At 41.9% G+C, this 21642-nt stretch overlaps 1 protein-coding gene across 1 annotated transcript; it reads right to left on the bottom strand.

The window, feature by feature from the left end:
• Positions 1-9552: 9552 nt before the first annotated feature.
• Positions 9553-21109, bottom strand: zbtb34 (zinc finger and BTB domain containing 34). Its single transcript, XM_053871434.1, has 2 exons — positions 20885-21109; positions 9553-15978 (listed from the first exon to the last, which is right to left on the bottom strand). The coding sequence occupies exons 1-2, from the start codon at positions 20900-20902 to the stop codon at positions 14422-14424; spliced, it is 1575 nt and encodes a 524-aa protein (XP_053727409.1). The 5' UTR covers positions 20903-21109; the 3' UTR covers positions 9553-14421.
• Positions 21110-21642: the final 533 nt, after the last annotated feature.

The raw sequence follows: 21642 nt of genomic DNA on the forward strand, positions 1-21642 counted from the left end.
CAGATATCTTGGGATTGTAGCTGCAAGGATGCGAAACACAACACTGAGGATGAATTATTAGGCTGTGCAGTCATAGTAAGAGCAGGAGGAGAGACAAACAGACCAGCATGGTCCCTAGATGGTGATTGAGAAATTGTAAACAGAGTCATAAACGTTGGCCAGAGACAGTTAAAGAACCAGTGATGCCAGCATCTATTTTACTGCTCTAGTTGATCATTGCTGCATCCAGAAGAAAACTGGAAAATGGAAACTGCAGTGCATTGCTTCATTTCTTTTGTTTATTTTTGAACCTGCATGAACCGCTTGGTACCAAGGCCTGCTTTGTAAACAAGCCTACTAGAACTGCTCCCTTCTCACACTGCGCCTCCTTTCTGCACTTCACTGTTTCACTTTGTCAACAGCCAAACATGTCACCAACTGCTCCAGTCCACTGCTCCACAAACAAGAAAGAAAAGGAGTGACCACTAAATCAAACCATGTGAAGAAGTGATGTTGTTTTATAACCAATATCTGGAAAACACGGGGCTTTTGACACATAACAAAATTGGAAATGTAATTGACCAGCATAATATAGTAATGACACACTACAGTGTAACACATACTTTCATTTTAAGAGGAACCCGCCTTGGAAATCTGAATTACAACAATGGAAATGTGTCTGAAGATGTCAAACATCGGGGGACCTCACGGAACAAAACGTTGCTCCGTGAGCAGATATAGATTTCACGCCGTTTTGGAGGGATAAATGAAATGTGACAAGCTTGTTAAACTAATGCGTCCAGCAGCCACGTCAACTGACAGCCGAAACCACCTTTACTTCATCATGTGTCGGCGGAGAGTCCAAGAGAACAGCTGGAAATGAAGCAAAGGCCGAACAGCGAGGTGAAGCTCCGCGTATGGTGGGCGAAGCTGAACCAGTGGGAGTTCCTCGGACAAGATAAGATTGGTGTTATCCAGTGAGCAACATCTGACATGTCTCTTTTTAAAAGCCATCATCCACATCGAGAGACAGATGTGAAAGACGGTATCTCGTCCCACATTACGTAAAGTCACGGCGGCTGCCAACAGTAGCTCATGAACCAGACGTTGAAGAGCTCTTTGGAGGCGCACAAAGAGTCTTTTGATAGGTCCGAGGAAGACATCCGTCAGTGACACTGCAGCTCTTCCTCTCCGCTGCTTTAACTGAAGATGGATGAGCCAGCGAGGCGCACTTTGCACCAAATCCATCACGGCTTTGTCAAGTTTGATGGTAATTTCATCTTAAAAGTTGAAGTCTGTTTTGCTGATCAACTTCGTCTTTGGTGGGGGGGGGGGAGAAAAAGGTTTCATCGTCTCCATAAACACTCCCTGGATGCTGCTAATGTCTCGCCACGATGGAAAACCCTCAGCCATGGCGGCTTATTGCCGCGCTACTCCACCAAACCAAGAGTTGACATGTTGCAAACTCAGCACAAGGCAACCTGAGCCCTTTAACTGCCCGTGTTGTTGCTTGACATCTGTAAAAGTTATTGCGCCTCTTAAATTTCCCTGCACACATTCCTGCATTGTGAGTGACTTAATCCATGGACAGCTATATTAATGATCATAACTGACTATGCTAATTAGAAATAAATGTTGCGCGTGGGCTAATACTAAGGTGAAATCCCAGTCGGCCCAAAAAAACCCGCTAGTGACGGTGAAGCCCCCTTGAGCGCTCTCTGATGTCCCCATCATTGGACAAAGTGTACACCGACATATTCTTGACTTTGAAGGAAATTGAACTTTTCCAGGGAAACACACACTTGGCAGCCAAGTGGAGCTTCAGCCCTGAGCGTATAGGAAGCTTCTGCAGTCCACAGGGTGTCCTTGACTCTGGAAAGAGGTTTTCCATGCACAGTGAGGGGCCCAGGTGAATCTGGGTTCCTGCTTTTATTTGGTGGGATCTCATTCATTCATCCCTGGTGGTGCCCAGCTTTGTTGGTCACTATATCATGTTCTGTTTTGATGCAGCTTGCTGGAACCCCCGAGAAAAAAAAAAATCAGAATAAAATAGTAAAACTTATAATAAAAGTGCGGTCCAGAGCCCAAAATATATCCCAAATATTCATTTTAATAAAGTTACCTTTTAGTTGAATTTCCCCACTGTATGAAAATAAAAGACACCTGATGTTATATAGAATGAAATAATATATATTTTTTTTATCTATATACTGTCTATATACTATATACTATGCCATGATACAGTGTAAATTAAACTGTTCCCTACTGTTTGTTTGAAAAACAAAGGCTACATTTAAGTTTCAACTGACTGGATGGTTGAAAAATATCTGAAAACAGTGAAATTTAACGTCCCACCACTGTCCTGCATAATAAAATGAAAATGAGAAAAACATAAAATTGTAATTGAAGAACATCTCAAGAGATATTTATGTCGGTGATGCAGCCAGAGTTGATACACAACTATGAAAATCATTTAATATTCTCTTTGTTGTCATGATGCTTTTTCTAGCTTGAATTCATTTTTAATTTTAGCGTTTTCCCAAGCCCCGCCCAGTTATGATGCAGTTATTCTTATTGTTGTTAAATAGGAACCCTTCTCTTCTCTGCGAACAGATGGGTAAAATGATTTCATCTTTAGGAATTATCTTTGCCACTCAGAAGGCTTTCATATTCAACTGACATGATATGATGTTTCCATGTTCCTCCTAAATGTTTTCTTTCAAAATTTCTTTATTTTATCATTTATAATGACAGAAGCTCGGGTGCAAATGACCTTCGAGTGAGGACCAAAAATGGCCCATGACCCAGGTCTTTACACATACATGCTTCTCTTGGTGATTTGAATTCAGTTAACCACAGTGTGAGTAAACTTTCAAAACAGTGGTAGAACCTTCTGATGGGTAGATGAGGTTTCATGACACAGTATTGAAGGGTAGATGAGGTTTCATGATGCATGAATACTAATAATAAAAGCGCTGTCCAGCACATTGAAGGGTAGATGAGGTTTCATGACACAGTATTGAAGGGGAGATGAGGTTTCATGACAGTATTGAAGGGTCGAAGAGGTTTCATGACACAGTATTGAAGGGTAGATGAGGTTTCATGACACAGTATTGAAGGGGAGATGAGGTTTCATGACAGTATTGAAGGGTCGAAGAGGTTTCATGACACAGTATTGAAGGGTAGATGAGGTTTCATGACACAGTATTGAAGGGTAGATGAGGTTTCACGACACAGTATTGAAGGGTAGATGAGGTTTCATGACACAGTTTTGAAGGGTAGAGGAGGTTTCATGACACAGTATTGAAGGGTAGATGAGGTTTCATGACACAGTATTGAAGGGTAGAAGAGGTTTCATGACACAGTATTGAAGGGTAGATGAGGTTTCATGACACAGTATTGAAGGGTAGATGAGGTTTCACGACACAGTATTGAAGGGTAGAAGAGGTTTCATGACACAGTTTTGAAGGGTAGAGGAGGTTCATGACACAGTATTGAAGGGTCAATGAGGTTTCATGACACGGATTGAAGGGTAGAAGAGGTTTCATGACCCAGTATTGAAGGGTAGATGAGGTTTCATGACACAGTTTTGAAGGGTAGATGAGGTTTCACCACACAGTATTGAAGGGTAGAAGAGGTTTCATGACACAGTATTGAAGGGGAGATGAGGTTTCATGACACAGTATTGAAGGGTCAATGAGGTTTCATGACACGGATTGAAGGGTAGAAGAGGTTTCATGACCCAGTATTGAAGGGTAGATGAGGTTTCATGACACAGTTTTGAAGGGTAGATGAGGTTTCACCACACAGTATTGAAGGGTAGAAGAGGTTTCATGACACAGTATTGAAGGGGAGATGAGGTTTCATGACACAGTTTTGAAGGGTAGATGAGGTTTCACCACACAGTATTGAAGGGTAGATGAGGTTTCACCGTCCTGATTTTCAGAGGCCACTGAATATTCAGACACTGTTTCATGATACCTCATTGACCCATCACTAGTAGAACCTTAACTCATGAAACTTCTGTCCCACTCTGATCAAACAACACCTGAAACTTCAGTTTCAAATCAGGAAAATCAGGAAAAAAAAAATCTCAAAGTAAACCAAAAGAAAAGAGACTAAATGGAAGGAAACAACAAAGAAAACAAAACTTCGGGTTCAGCCGAGTTCCAGCGTAGTTAATGCACTTTGACCACAATGGCAGCACTTTGAAGAGTGGCTGACTTCTTCACTGAGTCCAGTGGAACAGCAACCGCAGTGATTAATTGCCTTCCAAAGTTGAACGCAAGTCAAACCGAGTCTTTCCTGAAAGTCCAAACAGTACTTGGAAATAAAACGTTATATAAGCGCATTAAATCTCTCTGTTCTCTGGCGTGACGGCCGTCATCACTCGGCGCTCCACACGACGCCACAAACATTCGATGACCTCAGAGTCTGGGGCGAGTCCTCGCCTCGGACGAAGTGACTCGAACGTCATGAAACCAAAAACATCCAATTCCTGCAAAACTAGAGTCGAATCTCACACTGGATGGAAAACTTGAAGGCTGTTTTTCTGACCCAGCCAATTTAATGGGGCAGTAAAATACAGAAAATGCGTGAGAAAGATAATAATCGATAAATGTGAGAAAAGCATTGTTCCACTCGCATGTTTTTTGCATCTGATTTTCCATGTGCTCCCAGAAGCTGAGCTGATTTCCAACTGTGTAGATTTACTTTAAAGCCACACAGCATGACTGCACTTTCATCCCCTTTCCAAAAAAAAACAAAAACGCCTGGAGTCCTCTGCTGGGATCCGACAGGAAATCTCCAGCGATGATGGACGGACACAGTTTTCCAAGACACAACGGAATGTCATTTACGAGCATCAGGCGGTTCACTGCTTGTTTGTCGCAGAATCTTATCTTGGCGTGAGGATTCACTCCTCAAAGCCGTTTCATTTTTGAATAGCTGAGCAAGAAAGAAAAGTAGAGAGAGAAGGAAGACAGCGGAAAATTCCCTGAACATTTGTTTAATACGATAAATGTGTGGGATTCTTCAGAGCCAAGCTTTTGTCTCTGACCTCGGCTCTGCTCCCAGTGGAACCTTTGAAGGAAGGTGTCCGGATGAGGTCATCGAAAACTTTCTTTATTAGAAGGAACCAAAGAAGTACAGTGCATTGCAGAGGTTCCATGTAAAACGCATGCAAAACACAGTTACAATTCGCTGAATAATTCATCGATAGTGACGCACATTTACATTGAATTATTCATTTCCTCAGTGGAATGTTTTGATCACAGTTTTATGAGTCGTAACTGTGTCTCACTCGTGGGTGAAAATAGTGTATACAGTATGTGTAAATGTGCACACATGGCTGCAGTGATTGTCTTCAGGGGACTGCAAGTTGATATGGAGTCATTCAATAAATGTTTGTTTTTTACTCGGGGCAAGTTAACCGGTTCATGGACTCTATTGTCTATAATATTCACTTTCATGGTGTGTCTACAGACGATGTGTGCACAACACAACAGACAAGTGAAACAATGTGCAATAACTGGACTCACTGTTCATGTTATGAAAGCAAAATGAATGAATAAATAAATAAAAAAATTCCCACACATCGATTGAGAGAGTGAGGTCATTCATGGACGCAAACTAAAATGGACAATGCCCACCATTTCCAGAACAAAATGGGACCAGGGCCCATTCAGGTAGACCATATCTAATCTACTCACACGTAAACAAACCAAAACCTTGTGAAATGACATGAAACCCTGAGATCACCGCAAACAACCAGCAGCAGAACCAGGTGCAAGTCATAGTCATCAAATTTACTGGAGAAAAAAAGAAGAAAAAATACACTTGATGCAAGAAAATTGTACAATCCTGAATCAAATTAATATAATAAAACAATGTCAAAAAATAAAAACATTTTATATTCAAAATAAACTCTAAAGAAGACATGAGTAAAGTGTAAATAAAAGTATTGCCATAATATTTTTGAATTAATTTTAAAAACTGCTTCGACAGTTGCTTTCATGGACAGTCGCATCACTTTCTTAATCTTTTTTCTTTTCAAAACTTCTCCATACTTGGTAACTATCGCAAATTTGCAGCTGTCAAGTAAATATAATAGCACACTCCACCTCCACCATACGTGGCAAATGCATTAAAGCTGAGCGTCTCGCGGCCCAAAGATGTCAAACAAAAAACTTCTAGTGGCCCTCTAGGAGGCGCTCACGGCCCAACCATGGGCCCTATGGTTCAAAATCACTGTTCTAGGCCACCACAGTTTTTGAGGGATTTCGAGGAACGATCTAAGTTGCTCTGTTCTCCGGCGCCGCCAACATATGACCAATCACATCGCTCAAAGGATCCACAGAGCCGAGATGATCCGGTACTTTCACCGCTTGTCAGCAGGGACTGAGTGCTGCTGCAGAGCTCAGTAGCCCACCAGAAACAGGTCAAACTGGAGAAACAAAAGTCGAGACAGGAAGTAGATGTACAAAATAAAAGCCAACAGGAAGTGGTCTTGACACAAATAATGACACAATAAGTTGCTCACTTCCATCCATATTGTCATTTTCTTCACCCATCCATATTATTGCTTCAGTCTATTTTCACGTGAGCTCAGTGGACAGTAGGTGGCAGTAGTATTCCCACCTCACTGCTCATGCTACCTTTCTCTCATGTCAGAGTGAAGAGTCAACATTTGAAATTCCTCAGTTGCGTTTTGGCTTCTGACAGCCAGACAGATAAAAGCCATTGATAGCGCATGATAAAAACCATCAGTGCTTCGTGTTTCAGAAAGCGCAGACGCCGGACGTTCGACCCGTGTTCCAAATAACGTCATGGCCAAACACGCGCCGGTGAGCCAGGAGACAATTACTCCAGCCAAACATTCAGCAGTAAAGAGAGAAGTGAGATTACGTTTCCTGCTTCTCCCTCATTCCCCGTGTTTTCCATCCTGTCACTGCGGTAATGGTCTTCACATGTGGGGCACACCTGCCAGCAGCCACCAGGTCAAAGGTTAGCCTGCCCAACGTGCAGCTTTACATATCACCGGCATGGCTTTATCAAACATTCTTCCATTTGAGCTGTTTCGCTCTTCACCTGCCTTGTCAACATTGAGAGACGACTTAAACACACAGTGAGGTTACTATTTTATCTCAGCCAGTGAGGTCAGTTAGTGTTTTCTGCAGACAGCGAGTCAGAAACCTTCCACTAACACTGTGTGGAACTGGGTCACGTTTGATGGAGAAACCATTTGAGATACGTGGACAAGCATTAAGTCACTCCGACATTCGCCAAAACCACTTCTCAGCATTGTAGCGCAATGGGTTTGTGGTGGTGGTGCGATGTGTCAAGAACTGAGATAAGTGTCATTTTCCACTGACTTTATTGGATGAGCATTGAATTCCACATTCATCCACAAACTGTTTTAAATTGCGACACAAAAAAACAACAACAAAAAGCAATAACAAATAACAATAACACATAGACTCTGTAGTTTTCTACTGTTTCCAAAAATGCCTTCTCAACACGATGAGCAATTCAGGCATCATGCAACAGTGTCCTCATTTTCAGAGGTCAGACGGTCAAGGGTCAGGGATCAGATGGATCTGACTCACTTTCATAAAAAAGCCCTGTTTAGCCTTTTCAGACACGATCACCTCTGTAAATTGGGATTTTTAGGGCCACACTTCATTCATACTATGAACAAGACTTGCTGCGTTGGCAGCTTCAAGACTCTCACTTGAGCCTCTGGCAGACAGTTTTCTGTCTCTGGTTGCATGATAAAAAAGAAGAGACAAGACAAAGTGTGACAGTCATTTACCACGGGCCAAGACTCAAGACTGACAAACCCGCAATAATTCACTTCCCTTGAACGTGGTTAAAGTGTGTGGAACTGAGTCTACCTCAGGTTTCCTGGACTCACACTGTACTCTCCAATTCCACCGTGCAGAGCACTTATTTTAGGATCACATGTCCTTCTACTGCTGTCAATTGAAAGAGGGCCGCGCTGATGTCAGAGGCTGATTCTGATTCCACCATGGAGCAGGCTCCCAAGTTAAAACACAAGTAGAGCGTGGAACCGTTATTGAAGTTAGTGAGTCACTTAGCGAAACATGCAAGGATGATCAGGGTCTCATCTCTCGCTGGGTGGAGCGTCCAAAACAATTGAAGACAGAAGACGATCGAGCGTCGCAGCAGTGTAATGACGTGCAGCGAGGATCAAGTGCCTGCCTTGGGAGGATGAAACTATTCACATAACCCAGCTGAACATGGTGTTTCATGATGTTAGGCCCCAGTCTGTCCACTGTAAACACGGTTTAAAGGCACGCAGGAGGCACTATTTGACATTGCAACATTTCCTGTCTCTCTTGTCCCTGTTACCATCAGGACGCCGCTTCCGCCTCCTGAGGACCAACACTGAGAGGATGAGAAGGAGCTTCTTCCCTCAGGCCAGAAGTCAGATAACCTGGTGTTATACCGTCACTTTACATTACATTACATTTTTACTTTGCACTGTTGCTTCATACTGCTGTTTCTATACTTCAATATTCTTATCATAGTAAGCATCCTGTGCGCACACCTCTTTTTCTTTTATTGGATGCAGGGACAGAAAGAATTTCACCATGCGTTGTACCTCGTATAACTGTATGTGGGACAAATAAACCTCTTGAATCTTGACTTTTGATGTGTCGCAGGAAGTTAATCGTGATCGTTGCCCTTCAGTCGCAGACTCCTGAAATGAATTAGTTATTCTCTAGCGCCACCTGCAGGTTGAAAGCTGCAAATAAACCGACTATCACAGATGCTTTTTTTTGTTTGTTTAGGAGGGTATAAATGGCTTTATTAACAGAAAATACACTCAACTTGAGGTAATTAATTAGTAGTAAGCAGTTTTTGAAACATTGTACTGTATTGACATGATCTTGTTAATAGACTTTTTTTTTCTTAATGTCATTCAAACAAAGAGGCTTTGTGTCAGACAAGAAATACATATTCAAATAAGATGTGTGGCATTCATTCATAAGGAAAGTTGCAGAATAACAAGTCAAAATATTAATAAATTTAAAGTTAACAATCATAAACTAACCGTTTGTATCAGCTCATTCATCTGGATCCTGCTTGAACCCGGTACCGCGGACCTGTTGTCTCAGCCTCCACCGCATTAACCGACCACGCTCGACGAGGAAAGGCCGTCCTCTACTGGCTGGAGTCCGTCACTTCGACTGACGGCTCTCACAGGCCCGCAGGCCTGGTTCCCAAGACATGCTTCAGTTAAAATCCTGGCAAACAGCTCGAGGGCTAAAATCAACAAATATTTATTAATAAATTCCATGAATTATGAAGCACTGGCGTCATTTGAGGTTGGTAGTTAAAAAAAAAGAAAAAAATATTAAGTTAAAATCAACCAAAGTCAAGATTAAAATAAATAAAAAAGTTAATAAAAAAAAACCGGTCTTGTGGATTCTAGACAAACACCACCCGCCAGTACACAAAAATTTTTAAAAAAAAATCAACCAACAAATGACACTTAAGACCATTGAGTTCGAAATCAGCGTATTTATTTTTTTTTACAAACGCATTATTCTGTTGACATTGTCATTATTTCATAAAAAAGCAATTTACAAGCATAAGAACCAAAATGAAGCTGCACAGAATGATTATGAGTAAAATATATAATTTGAATAAATATATTTTTTTAAATTTCATGCTATAAAATAAACTCATAAATGGCAATAGATACATCAGCTCTAGCTAGCTTCATTTACTTCATAGTTGTACAAAACAGTAGAGTTCTGAGGTTCACAGTTGGGTTGTGAGGTTGTGTGTAGGTGTGGACAAAAAAAAAAAAAAAAAAAGGGGGTGTTTGGGGGTGAATCTGCTGTCACGGGTCAGTTTGTGGTCAGTTAGTGCTTCTCCAAGCTTTAGCTCTGGGGGATATATTGGCTCATCGAGACCTTGAGGCAGAATGTTTGGAAACTACTGACTGAGGACGTTTCCCCACCTGAAGAGAAGTGCATGATTATACTAGCAAGGACATGTAGATGTCCAGTGAGACCATTTGAACACAAGATACCCTGAGATCTAGGTTGTCTTTTTTGCCGTGTCACCAGATACATGAGCTTGAGTCTAGACTAGTAGTGAAGGAGGAGTGAGTTGTAACAGAAAAAGGAACAATATCAAAATTGAAAACCTCTTTCTTTTGATCCTGAACAGCTACGACTACAGTCTGAACTCCGGACGGACGGCAAACCTCACCGCGACAGCAGACGGCCCCGGCAAACCCCGCCAAAACAGCGGCTATAACAGCCCAAAGAAAATCCCTTTCGATAGTTGAAACAGCTGGAGGTGCACCTCTGAACAGCGAGTCGGGAACTGAGCCACTCGCTCAGTGGTTGTGCTGCATTTCACCTACTGCCACTGGTTTGTGGTGATCACCGCTAAAGCAACAACAGTTTGGAAATTCATAACAAGGTGTCATTCTTTTTTTTTTTTTTATTAAATCGGAGGAGGAACCTGCTCAAAGTTTCTGAAAAAGTCCAACGGAAGAAAAGTCTGTATCAAATCGTCCTGGTTTTATTTCGATTCAGCTCCCTGACGTTCAGTTTGTCGGATACATATTTATATATACCACAGGCCGATATTTCAATAAACCTATTAATTCCAATACTCCAAAAAAATGTTATTGCTTTTTAAAACACACAGTGGGCAGAAACTGTCAGACAGGCAATGGAAGACTTGAGATTTTACCGAAGCCTTTATCAGTGTTCGTAAACTACCTGAAAAGCGTTTAAGAGGAAAAGGGCGAGCTGCAATTTCACAAAGTAGTCTGACAGCTTTCCCTGTAAACACTGCAGGTGGGTTGAAGTTGGCCTCGACGGATCTCGACTCGAAAGCGCTCATAAGAAAAGCATGCTGAAAGCTTTAAAGCGGTCAGAACATTGCCCACCATTTTGGCAACCCAATAGCTCGCACATCGGCGACTTTGATACGACAGAGCCCTCTACGACCGACGCCAAATCACTTTTCCATCAATCACTTTTTATCACAGCCAATGTGCTGAAAACAAAACATTAGACTGCCAGGACTAAGGCCCAAAAATGGACAGACATACTTCAAATGGTTTTCAAAACATTCCCTAATAATCCACTTTAGGAAAATATGGTTTCACCATGAGGGGCGCTTTCAAAACCAAAGCCTTATGAAGCCGAACTGTTCCTCTAAAAGCATGAAAAAAAGTGAGTGTGACTTCTTAATTCACTATAGTTCTATGAAAAGCTCAACTAGTACTCCCCAATCACCTACAACGAATATATTGACTTAAAATTCCAAGATATCAGGGAAAAAAAAAACTTAAAACAGCACCATTTCAAGGGAAAAGGTCCCATATATAGTGAGGTGAGGCCTCAAGTGAACCCCTTACAGAAGACCTTTTCGGATGGAATTCTTATCGACAAAAACTGTAAATGCACAAACAATGACACAAAATGAAGAAAAGTATCCATTGGCAATTTATACAATTTATGGTTGAACAATGTGCAATTTAGCTTCTATATGTGGCCTTGTTTTACCCCATTTCTTCTTTTTTTTTTTTCTTCTTTGCTCAAACGGTCGGTTATAATCCGCTAAATTCCCCCGCAGCTGTTTGCTAGCCAGAAGCTCTGAGCGAGGAAGCAGATCTGCCTTTCTCATGCGTCTCCTTCCTTCATCGAAATATCCTAAAATACAGTACGTAGCTCAGATTGTCCTCAGTGGTTAGAGAAGAGGGATACAGTATCCTCTGTGAACGTGGAGGACATAAGACTCCGCCTTTTGATTGTAATCTATATGATCACAAAAACAGCTGTGATTTAAAAAAAATAAAAAAAAAAAGGCAGGGACCGATAAAAATACAAAATGCACATATATATATATGACATAATTTGGCGCCACTCAACAATAAATGTGGCTCAACTCGCAACACAAACTCCGCATTCGATCCGTTACAAATAAAAGAAAATGGAGCACAGAAAGTGCCAAATGTTCAAATGTAAAGCTCGTGGCAAGGCACTGAGTTGAAGATGCCACTGTTGCAAAGCTCTCTATATTTTATTTCTATCGTTTACACATTGGCTTTATACAATTACAACACCTATTGCACAACTTTAATATCGTCAGCAGTCATTTTATGGCTTGTTACTTATGCTAATTCTGACATTGTGCCCTCTGTTCTATATGTTCAAATCTAACACCAGTGATTGTTTTAAGCTCGGAACGACAACGTCATTCCTTGTAGAGAGCGCTGAATGTCTTTATAATATGGAGTTCATCTGTCAAAACCCAGCGCAGCGATCGCCCGCTAATCTTTGGCGTAGAGTGTTGGTACAATACTGTTGTTAGACAATTTTACCGTTAACCAAACACTTTTACACAACTAATATGTTTTCCAATTACTTAAGTCGTGACTGATGGTGAAGGTAATGCTAGCTGACTTGCCAAAAAAAACAGTACACCAGTGGGCAGCACTAGCTGCTGTCTAAGAAAGGCATTCAACAGACGGACTGCAAATAGGATGCCAGGGGCAAAAATGGCTGCTGGGCTTCTCAATAATATTCTACTCTTCATATTCCAACAGGTGAAACTGATTCTATTTCTATCCTTTTAGATCAACTGTGTCGTCGAAGTGCCCTCCGGTTTCCGGAATCTTTCCTTAGGATGGTCAATGGCGTTGTTTTTTTTTCCGCGAACAACTTTCCAAATTGAAAAGACTTGCGGTCTAATTGTCATATAAAACATAGGTCAAGACAAAACTTCACAATGAACGTTCAACAAGGGGGAAACAAAACACCAATCCCAACCACCTATCTCTGCAAAGTGCATGAATACTTTGGATCAACAAGTTCTAACCAAATCCACCTATAAAAACTACTCTGCGTTTTTACCTTGCAGTACAAAGAACAATATAAAGGAAAGACATGTTCCAAGTCAGTGATTAACTGCAACCCATGCAGAGAGCAAAGATCACAATCCAAACAAAAAGGAAGAGGACAAAAAAAGAGACAACAGTGGAGAACAACGTAAGAAAACCGTTGAAAATGGCCGAGTTTCCTTTGTTCGTGCTGTTTGCATATTGACTCCAGAAAAGTGTGACACGAGAAGAGATCCATTTCATGTAAGGGCTGTGTGATATGACAGTGTAACTTAACCAAATCTGCAAAGGTCATTCATGGTGTTCTGCTGAGATCCGGCACATCGAGACAGAGCGACTCGCCACATGGTTCGCACAAAAACGTGGAGCCACAACAGCCTAAGTGCTTCAGTCAAGAAAACACTAGTATGATCTTTAGAAGAAAAAAAAAAGGCAGTAAAAAGTTAAGTAACAGATGGAGTTCCATTAATGGCCTTGTATACACTTGCCATGAAATTTACAGATGTGTGCTGTGCAGTGAACTCCACGCTGAACATAAAATTGCTGGTCGCATCGCACAGCCCTTGCTGTGCTGAGGTAATGAGTATGTCTGCTAGACAGCGAGTTTTAACTTAATGCTTCCACTTCAGGACAAAACAAGTCACTCTTGGTTCGGTAGACGTTTGCCAAATGAGTACAGAAATGTATGAAGGCATGAAAGAAAACCAAGCACAGAAAACCGATTGAAACCTGTAGTGGCAATGTGAGGTAAAACTTTCAGTGTTTCGCAGAAAAGACAATTCTCGCTGAGGTTGGCAAGAAGACCATTCTTTCCTCTTCCGATAGCAACGGTAATGAAAATAAAAAAAGGCGGATTGTACACCTTCCGAACAAAGCGTTTTATAAATCGCCTGCTCAGGAAACATTGTTTCAAGAAGTCATTGTTATGCGATGCGATTTTCTTTCAGGGTTTTGGCAAACAGTTACTGCGCATTTAAGTGAAAACAGATTTGAATGGTAGCATGTGTCGTAGGTTCTTGGCTGTGAGGTAGAACCCGGTATATTTTAAGTTAAAATACTGTCTATTATGAGTGTGTTGTTGTGTCATGAGGTATTGAACGGATGTCACACAAAGCTTTGCACTGGCAGAAAAATCATTCCTTGTGAGTAAGTGACCTCCTGTGGCCATATGTGCAAAAACAGGTCAGGTATAAAGGTGATATGACAAGCATCTTTCCAGAGCTTTCACATTATCAATTATTGCAACATGCCTATATAACTCTGTAAATATGTTTTTTAAAAAACATGGAAAGATAGAAAGAGAATCATTAAGGGGCCTTGATTATTGAGACCACCTCAAAATAGTAAGTGTAGCTCCCGAAATAACTCCCTTTGCTCAAAAGAATCATTTTACTACAAAGCACCCATTACTCCATAAAGCCCCAACACGAAAGCCAACAGAAATGCTTGATGCGAGAAACATCCAGACTAGTGGGAGTTGATTAAAAAAGTCTTCGAAGTCGAGTTGAATTCAAGATTTTAAAGCTTCTTGACCTGAAGCGAAACTAAAAATTACATCTGGACGCTTGAGCTTCTTCTGGACTGCATTTTGAACTCTCCTCCATGTCGTCAGCTGGCGCCTCCTCTGCGTACTGCGTCTCGAAGGCCAACATCCCCTCAGACGCCTCCTCTTGGTCCTTCTGATCCGATCCTTCCTCCGTCCTATCCGCAAAGTCAACGAGACTGCTGCTCTCCGACGCGCCCATGTGCTTCTTCCTCAGGTGCTGGTTTAGGGTGCCCTGAAACGGGAAGCACTTCCCACAGATCTGACAGGGAAAGGGCTTGTTGTCTGTGTGGCCACGGATGTGATATTCCAGCTGGTCTTTCCTGGTGTACTTCTTGCCGCAAAACTTACAGACAAACGGGGTAATTCCCATGTGCAGGCGCATGTGGCGGTCTAAACTCCCTTTCTGATTGAAGGTCTTACCACAGTAGATGCAAATAAGTCTTTCATTGTAAGGGTACCACTGGCTTCGTAGACTACGCTCTCGCACATCGTTCTCCAACCCTGTGGGTCCCACGGCTGATTCGCCGTCATCTGGCTTGATGTGACTCAGAGCCCCCGCGGGAATGGCGAGGGGGCGCTTCGCCTTAGCTCTTCCACCTCGGAACCCGCTGAGTATGGAGCGTGACGGACTGGAGCTGTTTAAATTGACCAAGTAGGGAGATGAAAGCCCTGAGTAGGAATACGTAGAAGACTGGAAGACCGGACCGTAAGAACCCACAGTCACCGCCAAAACCTGCTCGCCATCCACGAGCTCTGTGTGGTAGCCATCATCGCCAGCCGAGGAACTATCAGAATAGGTGGGCCTCTCCGTCTTCTCTACCTTCACATGCACGTCAGTTACTTGTCCATCTTTGCCGATCAGTTCCACTTGCTCAATTTCTCCTTCCATGGGGGTGTCATGCTCTGATACGCCATCGCTGCTGCCTCTGTCCGACTGGCCTTCCTCTTGTTGTCGCCCGCGGGTGAGGCTCTTTCCAGCCAGTTCCAAACGTGGTTCTTGTCCCGCTTGACTCTGCCGGGGATAATAAGGGGGGGAGATCTGGGTAGGGTTCACGAAGAGGTTGCTGTCCTTGACTCGATCACGGTTGGCCTCTGACTCATCCTTCTCTGGGCTGCAGACACTGACTGGAATGCTGATTTTGGAGTGGATGCTCTCAAGAATTTGGGTGCATTTGTCAATAATGGCTTGCATCTGCAGGAAGCTGGCAGCAGTGAGGAAGCTGATTATATCTTTGAGCTGTAAAGACATGTGACCTGTATAGCAGAATGCTAGGAGTTGCTCAAACACCTCTGGGCTTTTGATGACAGAGATTGAAAGCCCACTCATCGTGCTGAGGGAGGAGTGGTCACGAAAGTAGGGTGAACTTGCTGCCAGCACCGCCTTGTGGGCACGAAAGGGCTGGCCCTGAATGTGAACGATGATGTCACATAGCTTCCCCTGCAAGCGCAGCTCATTGAGCTGGGTCAGAACAGTGTTGCTGAACTCCGGCACATCAAACTCGATGTATCTGCCGTCGTCCATGTCTTGGATATATTTTTCCAGCTTGTCGGCCACCTAAGACAGACAGAAGGAAAAAGAAAAAAAGAAATATTAAACGCTCCTTTAACAGCTTAGTCCAGTCAGCTGGTCTGTTAATATGTGACGATCAGTGCAAACTTATATATATATATATAAACATCATATATTCTACTGCATTAGCTTCAAGAAATGATGCCAATATTTACCTCACCAGACACCAGCATATACTTTATGAAAACATGATCATAAAGTGTGTAATACCTTCCAAAGTAATGCAAGTACAACCAACGTAATTTGATAAGTTTATTAAAACCTGATGGAAAACCTATGACTTTTCTAGTCTAACTGTCAACCTCAGATTAATATGAACCCCAACACACCAATCTGTGGTGTGCTATCTGGCGAAACCAAAAGTCTTTGAAGCGGATCGTGTTGGTCATAAAGCCATAAGACTGTCATGGACTTTGAGGTAAACCGTTCATAGGTTTCACCAGACCTTTACTCTCGTATCTTCGAAGAAGGAATCTTTACAGTGATCACATAAGTGCCCCATACCATGTAACAGCTTTTATCTGTGGGTATATTATAGACAGGACTACGGCCTTTAAAATCGTCTCATTGCTTATCTAAATGAACATCCAGGACTAAACGACAACGCGCTTTGGAAGGAAGTAAATATTAAGGCCAAGCCCAAGCTCTACTTTAGATGAGTTAACGTACGCATTCTTTCTCACGGTGAAACTATCCTACAGTTTATTATGTACACAACGTACGCTCCATGTTCTTTGCTCTCAGTTTGCATAAGTATACAGACGCGTCGAGATCGATTTAATGCTCAGTCCTTGGCACAGTTAGAGGAAAATCTGGTTCTGACTCGAATAGAATGGGACTAACTTGCATGTCCTAAGCATATAAGAACCTGTTTGTTCATGTAAAAAAATGTACAGTGCGATGTATCATGGCAGCAACCTATTGGTTTGTTTTTTTCAAAGAGGTGAAATACTGTATGTGTAGTACCCTGAAACTGAAGTCAGGCACTTGTGTAAAATGGAAAAAATAGATCTTGGACACTGGCCACAGCAAACGGCAGGACGTTTCTGTGCCGATGTGCTTGAGCTCGAGTTGTCGAACAGGTCTGTTACGTTGGTGGCAACGGTGAGATTTATCAACCCAGGCGCTACATTCTCAGAGGAATGATATGGAACAATTGCATCCCTTTTCATAACAAGCAGAAGGTGATAACAGTATTCGCACCTTCGAGGACTTTTTCAAGACGTTACTGGCACACATTTTAATTTGTGTCCAACAAAATAAAAAGAAAGGTTTGTTAAAAATGGTGCAATAGAAATTTTATTTTACAGCAGTGGGCCAAACTATAAAGCGCAGCAGGAAACTGCAACGGCAAGTCCCAACTTTGCACCGGTACAAGTGACCATCCCTGCTTATTGAGCATAATTTGACAACAGAGCAAACAAAACACACAAACTTTTAAGAGCTTACAGTAATGAAATAGCAACTCATTTAACAGCACTTAAGCATTTATTTTATTTTATTACAATTCTTATCCAATTGCCACCGCAATGTCTGCTATCTTCACATCTATATGAATTGCTGTAATTTGAAATTAAATTAAAGATTACTTGAGGCAGAAAAAATGTCCGTGTTTAATATTTTTCTTCGAGTATTAAAATCACTTGAGGGTTCGTTTCATCACTACATTTTAGTATTTGTTTTCCATAATGGACAATGAACTACAAATCTTACTAAATTCAATCAAACTTTTTACACAATGTAGATGATGTCCTCGCTGCACAAAGTCTAACCCACAAGTGGTAACACATTTCATTTTCTTGAAGAAACATTGACAGGGATTATCCATTATTTTCTTCAAGAACTATAGTCAACTGCACTCTAAACAATGTGCGAGTTTGAATTTGCTCAACCAGGGTTGAGCACCTGTGGAAAACCCAGTTTATTTATTTTCTTTTCCCATCTGCTGTTGCAATAACTTGAGCTCATTCATCACCGTTGAGTCAACCTTATCTTCAAAAATAGTTACTGCAACGTCAAAACTTACTCAAGTAACAATGGCACCTGCCAATCAAGGACCACAACTTCAGCTGATGCACGCGGTAAACATCTCAGTAACAGTCAAGTTAATATACGCAGGAAGCCATAGACTTGAAGCGCAACAGAGATGTCCAATAGTTGCATGCTGAAGCTCAGTGTGTAAAACAAATACTCCATCGCTGTAATTATATTAACAGATTGAGTTATATATAATCGAGTGGAATATTCACATCCTAAAAATTCAGTTGAAGCCATGCACGCTTTATCGAAAGGAGCTTTTTTAAAAATATCTTAAACACAACTTAATACAAAATCAGGACTTTAGCCTGTGATCAGCCAATATCAATTTTACAGCTCCCCTGTGCAATACATTTTAATAATTGTGGATTTTTTAATCAGCTGATCAGAACAAGGCTGTATCTGGATTCAGAATAGTCAGTTATGTCCAACTGATAAGGTCACAGGGTTCCATGACTCATGCACGTATGTACCGCGCCACAAAATCCATAACTATGCCGTTTCACTTAAAAGGCACCATGGAGATAAAATATCAACGTCAGCGTGCCTTGCATGATTTTTTTCAACATCAGCAGCATTTCAGCCACTTTGAAAAAGAAAACAGCTTGTAGGGCAGACTGAGCCCAAGAAAGAACTGCCGCACAAGCAAAGACGGCAGATAAAGAAATTTAAACAAGACTTTAACATGACAGAAACAGTTAGACTAGATGGTGCACTTTATGAGCCTGCATATGCTTAAAAATACATTTCATGTCTCCCACTGAACATCACATTTTTCTCTATGTCTTCAGCTGCAAAGGAATGTCTGAAACATTGCTGCCAAGAACTAGATAATACACAGAGCTTCTGATTTTACAGTCAGGTCTGACACGCCATTTTGTAGCTCATAAGCTTGCTATTACCAGGTGAACAATTTCATCTTAGAAGTTAAGCTTAAAAGACAAGACCAGTTGGGAATCCGAAGGAATTTGGCAAGTATAAAAATGCACTAGTTGCAAATAATCTAATAAACAGCGGCAAGAATTGGGTTTTTAGGTCGCAAATTAATCAAACGCATGACCAGTGTCGTACTTGGGAAACAAATTGAACTTGTTTGGACTGAGACACAATCTGAACTTACTTCTTCACATTGTGCTCCAGTAACCAGTTATAAACTGCCACTGCAACCACGCAAAGAAACGAGACTCACAGAGACCACGCCTAATCTCTACCAGACCGACTATTTCTCTGCATCTACACAGACAGAAATTACTTGGGTGTAACCCTGAGCCGTCATTGAGTGTATGTGGAGGATTATGTACATTCATTAAACATACACAAGGATTTTCATTTCAATTGTGGCACACCAAACAGACACAATGTTCCACTGAATTGTGTAGTGTCATGTCAGATCATGCAAAATGCTTGGTGCATCTGGTCCCTAAAGTCAACATACATCGCCTAAATTCCAATCTGTTGTCATTTACAGTGGGGCGCTGATCATTTGGTAAAGGCAATATGTACTCATCCACATGGGTAATTCGGAGGGAAAAGGTCTCAAAAAGTTAACAGACGATGAGGACATTGCTTGGACCAAGAGCCCCAAGTGTGCAATGATGGCAAATCAGGGTCAGCGTCAACTTTTTCACTGGTCTGAAACAATGACACATATCTAACAAACTGTGACGAACTCTGTGTTTTGACAATGTTCAGAGGGAATGATCCAATATTAACCCTTAACTTTTCCACGGCCGTTTTTGTTGTACTGAACACTGCAGACACAGAGCAGGACAGTTCCGAATAAATTATGAAAAAGTTCTGACAAAAAAATAAAATAACATGACACCTGGACGTTCAACTTCAAATGAATAAAAAAACATTTTACAAGCGTCTCCTCATATGTATCTGAATCATCACCATATTCATTATATAACAACTGTTAAGCAACCGTTGCTTAACGGCTTTAAGATGAATGCAGCTTTAGTGTCCTCTGGAACCCCTATAAGGGCAGGTTGGATGAGTGCAAAACCATCATGCCAACTCGAGTAAAGGTCGTAAATGGTTATGCTCTCCTACGTTCTGGCATGCCTTACAGTTAAAGTAGTCCACCTGGCCTCAGATAAAACCGGGTGGGTGGCTCGGTTTCATCTAGAACCAGGAGACAAACGACCGGAGAGACACGTTCCTTGTGTCCCAAGAAAACCCAGGCATCCACTCGTGCACTTTGAACTTTCCTCTGCAAGCTTTCCGTTTACAATTAACCAAGACGTCGAAGGAATGGTGGCGGTTAAAGGGGTTTCGGTACAGGAAATGCAAGTGACAGCACTCCCGCCTCATATATGTGCTATACAGCACAAGACGTACAAAACCGACCGAAGTGTTTCGGGTCAAATTAGACACACATTACACTGACACCAGATCAGAGTAAGTTGGTATCACATAGGAACAACTTTATGACTCATCATTTCACACGCTATGACGATTAAATCGAAGCAAATCCGCGCAAATGTGTGTTTTAACTAAAAAAGTGCAGCGGTTTCTCGGGCCGTTCCACCCTACTATTAAACTGCACGAGCTAACTTAGCTCTTCCCAACACAGGTAAACTTCCAAGCGATATTTTAGTCAAACACACGCGTATAACAAGTAACTTCGAACCGTAAAACGTTCGGTGGGCAACCGAAGACACTTGTGTTCGGTAGTTAAGGAGTCAGGCACCCGGCTGTCATTCCGAGTAGCAGCTAAGCTAAAGTAGCTTAGCTGCCCACCGTCTTCTACTTCCCGGTGCCATCGAATTCCACCAGAGTTCCCACCGACAAGACTCACGGCCGATACCGTTCGTCGATCCGAGCGAAAGTGATCTCCAAATACACTCACCGTGTTCCAGTTAGACATTAAACGTGGTCCATTCCCCTCCGCAGTCTGCTAGCGCTACAACCAGGCCTCCCCCCCGCTCCAGATGTGTCAGACAGTTGCTGCTGCAATTTTTTTTTTGCATCAACAGGAAGTGTTCTTTTGGCTCTTTGCATTCATTCTGCCTGGGTGTTTTGCAGCAGCGGCCCCTCCCTTCATCGTGTCAATGTATAGAGACACAATGTTCTTTATGCAGACGTGATGGAAGAGAGCGATACACCAATCAGAGGTGAAGTAGTGTGACTTAACTCTTATCTGCGGGCTACACCCAGACGGCTGGGAAGTGCGCGGCGCAGAGCGACTTCAACGTCGACTGCTCCGTGTGCAAGTTCGATCCTGCGTGGACGTAAAAAGTATGTAACGTTCGACACGATGTACAACGTTACTGAAGTCTCAACAACACCATCGCGTCACGTTAATACTTACTGTCACATCAATCTCCATTTTAAGTCCATTTTCTTTTCATCATTTCACAGAACATTTTCATACTTTTAAACATAAACACGTAGTGGTGTTCTAATATAGAAATATTGTATACCACTTGCTAAATATTTTTACTTTTATTTATTTTATTTTGTGAATGTACTCTTTATTTGTGTTGGTAACCATCATCCAAACGCTGTAACCGGGTTATTATTTTTCCTTGTCCAGTCCAAACAGTTAAACATTAACAGGGTTATTCGCTTATTATTAACTTATTCAGTTGCTTTAATAACGTCTCA

The sequence above is a fragment of the Synchiropus splendidus genome, chromosome 7 (genome assembly GCF_027744825.2).
Source record: "Synchiropus splendidus isolate RoL2022-P1 chromosome 7, RoL_Sspl_1.0, whole genome shotgun sequence".
Taxonomy (NCBI): domain Eukaryota; kingdom Metazoa; phylum Chordata; class Actinopteri; order Syngnathiformes; family Callionymidae; genus Synchiropus; species Synchiropus splendidus.